This window comes from Cucurbita moschata, unplaced genomic scaffold (genome assembly GCF_002738365.1).
Source record: "Cucurbita moschata cultivar Rifu unplaced genomic scaffold, Cmos_1.0 Cmo_Scf00030, whole genome shotgun sequence".
NCBI classification, from domain to species: domain Eukaryota; kingdom Viridiplantae; phylum Streptophyta; class Magnoliopsida; order Cucurbitales; family Cucurbitaceae; genus Cucurbita; species Cucurbita moschata.
In genome coordinates this window covers 2,098,740-2,101,618 of record NW_019268546.1, presented here as the reverse complement: position 1 = coordinate 2,101,618, position 2,879 = coordinate 2,098,740, and the positions used below count along the sequence as shown (strand labels likewise).

General features: G+C 37.8%; 1 protein-coding gene and 1 non-coding gene across 2 annotated transcripts in view; both read right to left on the bottom strand.

Annotated features, from left to right (window-relative positions):
• Nucleotides 1-188: 188 nt before the first annotated feature.
• LOC111464232 (eukaryotic initiation factor 4A-11) overlaps nt 189-2,879 on the bottom strand; it is a 3,866-nt gene continuing 1,175 nt past the window's right edge. Inside the window, exons 2-5 of the mRNA XM_023108332.1 lie at nt 2,232-2,301; nt 2,022-2,128; nt 1,480-1,910; nt 189-1,070 (exon numbers count right to left, since the gene is read on the bottom strand). Of these exons, the coding sequence (XP_022964100.1) occupies nt 435-1,070; nt 1,480-1,910; nt 2,022-2,128; nt 2,232-2,299 (1,242 nt within the window). The 5' untranslated portion in view covers nt 2,300-2,301 and the 3' untranslated portion in view covers nt 189-434. The remainder of the gene's footprint in view (nt 1,071-1,479; nt 1,911-2,021; nt 2,129-2,231; nt 2,302-2,879) is intronic.
• Nucleotides 2,488-2,596, bottom strand: LOC111464590. The gene has a single exon (XR_002714063.1). It is a non-coding gene; the product is annotated as a small nucleolar RNA snoR98 (small nucleolar RNA).

The following is a 2,879-nucleotide window of genomic DNA, read 5'->3' as shown; positions in this document are numbered from 1 at the left end:
GCCCCCCCCCCCCCCGAAGATACGTACGTTCAACTGAACATGCAACATCAAACACAATTACTTATATTGATATTGTAATGAGTCAGACTGGTAGCCTACCGTTTGGCGTTCACCAGCACTATCAGGGGGTGTGCACGGTTTGGTTCGGTCCAATGTTGGGCAAAACACGAGACCAAAGCACAAATAAATTCAGCTCGACATCATCTAAATCTTGCACAGAAAGCAGACCATACATGATAAACAAAATGTCAGTTTGATAGTACTAATAAGATACGAAAACAAAGTTAAGCTAATGGGGGGGAAGGGGAAGAGTTCTGGTGGGAGGCTAAATAGTTCACTTCGGAGATGAGAGAAATCCCATCCCTATAAACAACGAAACAAAACAAACAAAAATAATAATAATAATAACAATAAACCGAACAAACAAAACTTCCTCATAGGAGATCTGCAACATTAGCGGGCAGCTCTTCAATGACCACATTATAGAACTTCTGAATATCAAAAAGCATTCGCTCATCATCGTTTGTAACAAAATTGATGGCGACACCTTTTCTTCCAAATCGACCACTTCGACCAATACGATGAAGATAATTTTCGGGTTGGGTTGGCAAATCATAATTTATGACAAGGGAGACTTGCTGAACATCAATACCACGAGCCAACAAATCAGTTGTAATAAGAACTCGAGAAGAGCCAGACCGGAATTCGCGCATGATTATATCTCGAGTGTTCTGGTCCATGTCACCATGGGTGGCAGATACAGTATGGTCTCGGCTTCTCATCTTGTCTGTAAGCCAATCGACCTTGCGACGTGTGTTAACAAAGATAACACTTTGAGTGATGGCCAGAGTCTCGTAGAGATCACAAAGAGTTTCGAGCTTCCAATCTTCCTTATCGACATTTACGTAAAATTGTTTGATACCCTCCAAAGTAAGCTCATCACGTTTTACTAAGATTCGGACTGGCTTATTCATGAACTTCCTAGTGATCTCCAAAGCTTCAGGTGGCATTGTGGCGGAGAAGACCCCAACTTGAATTTTTGATGGCAAAAGCTGGAAAATGTCATAAATCTACAACCACAAAAAGAAGTAACATAGAAACAATTAGAAATTTAAACTCTTAATACAAATGCTGAGAACAAAATACCACTGCAAACAACGGCCAAGGATCTGACTTTCAAAAAGCATGAAAAAGAATTCAGCACTCATGAACCTTCCTACTAAACACAGTCATCATGAAGTTACTACTCTAGCGTGTATCTTACTGGGTAATGTACATTATATGATTTAAAAGGAGTACATTCGAATGGTTTAATACTCCCATTAGTATTGACCCAATTCACTTGGAAAAGAGATGTCAAAAGCTACGCTCTGAATATAAACCCAAACGTTGAAACATATCTATTAACTACCTACCTAAAGCCAACAGAATGAAGCAAAATGAACTTACAAAATGTTTGCATCGAGATAAGAAATTCACCTGATCTTTAAAACCACGAGAAAGCATTTCATCAGCTTCATCCAATACAAACATCTTAATAGAATCCGGGCGAAGAGACTGCCTCCTTAACATATCAAACACACGACCAGGTGTTCCAACTACAACGTGAACACCAGCTTGAAGAATGCGTTGATCCTCACGGACACTTGTCCCTCCCACACAAGCATGAACCTTAACACCAAGATAATCTCCAAGAGCTCTCATAACCTTCTCTATTTGTTGAGCGAGCTCCCTAGTTGGTGCCAAAACTAAAGCCTGGCACTGGACTAGATCATAATCAAGTTGCTGCAGTATCCCAGAGCAGAAGGTTGCAGTCTTCCCAGTACCAGACTGAGCCTGCTGAATCACATCAAGGCCTTTGCAGAATGGAACAATACCCCTTTGCTGAATTGCAGATGGCTTCTCAAAACCTTAAGAAGTAAGGGAAAACCCTTGGAATTATATAGGAAATTACAAGGAAAATTTGAGACAAAATGAGTTAAAAAAACAGAAAGAAATAAAAAATGAAACAAAGTATATACCATAAGCATAAATGCCTCTAAGGAGGTTTTCTTGCAGCCCCATTGAATCAAAACTTTCATAAACTTCATCATAAGAGGTAAAAAATTCCTGGCCTTCTGCTGAAAGACTGCAAGAAGAAAATATATCTGTAAATAGTGCATACACATAAAGGGGAAAAGAACAGTGGTAAAGGTCCATTGTGAAAAACAGAAAAAAAAATGAAAAATTACATCTCATTCATTTTAGAATCATATTGGCGAGAATCAAATTGGGATCCTTCTGGAGCCAAACCTGCCATGGCTGTTTACAAAATAGGGAAAAATATAAGCAAGAAAACAGGGAACATTAAGATGAACAGAAAAACAAATAAAATATCGCGAATTATCAGGCAACGAAATTGTAAGAACCATAATTATTTTATCAACTGGACCAACAGACAAATAAAACAACATTATGAAATTGTCCAAAGCTAATCTGAGAAAGAAAATCTGTAACAGAAAAGCCAAACTTGCAATCCACATAAACAGGAGAACAAGCATTAAATTTCTGTCTCAGTGTAGGAAAAGGACTTAAGGCCATCTGATATTTATTTATCAAGAAAAAAAAAAATCCTTAGAACCAGACACCGCTTTAACCTTTTCCCAAAGCCGAAGCCATAATTCCTCCTATAATTTACACTCGCAGTTCCACGAGGTAGAGCAAATAAAATCCACATAACAAATTCATTATGTCAAAATACACACGAACAGAATCATGTAACTTAAAGGGAAACAATAACAACTCATAAACAAATAAAAACAATATCAACAAACACGACAAGCGAGAACAGATTAGCGCCAAATGTTAATAGAAAAAGGAAAAAAAAAAAAAAAAAAAAA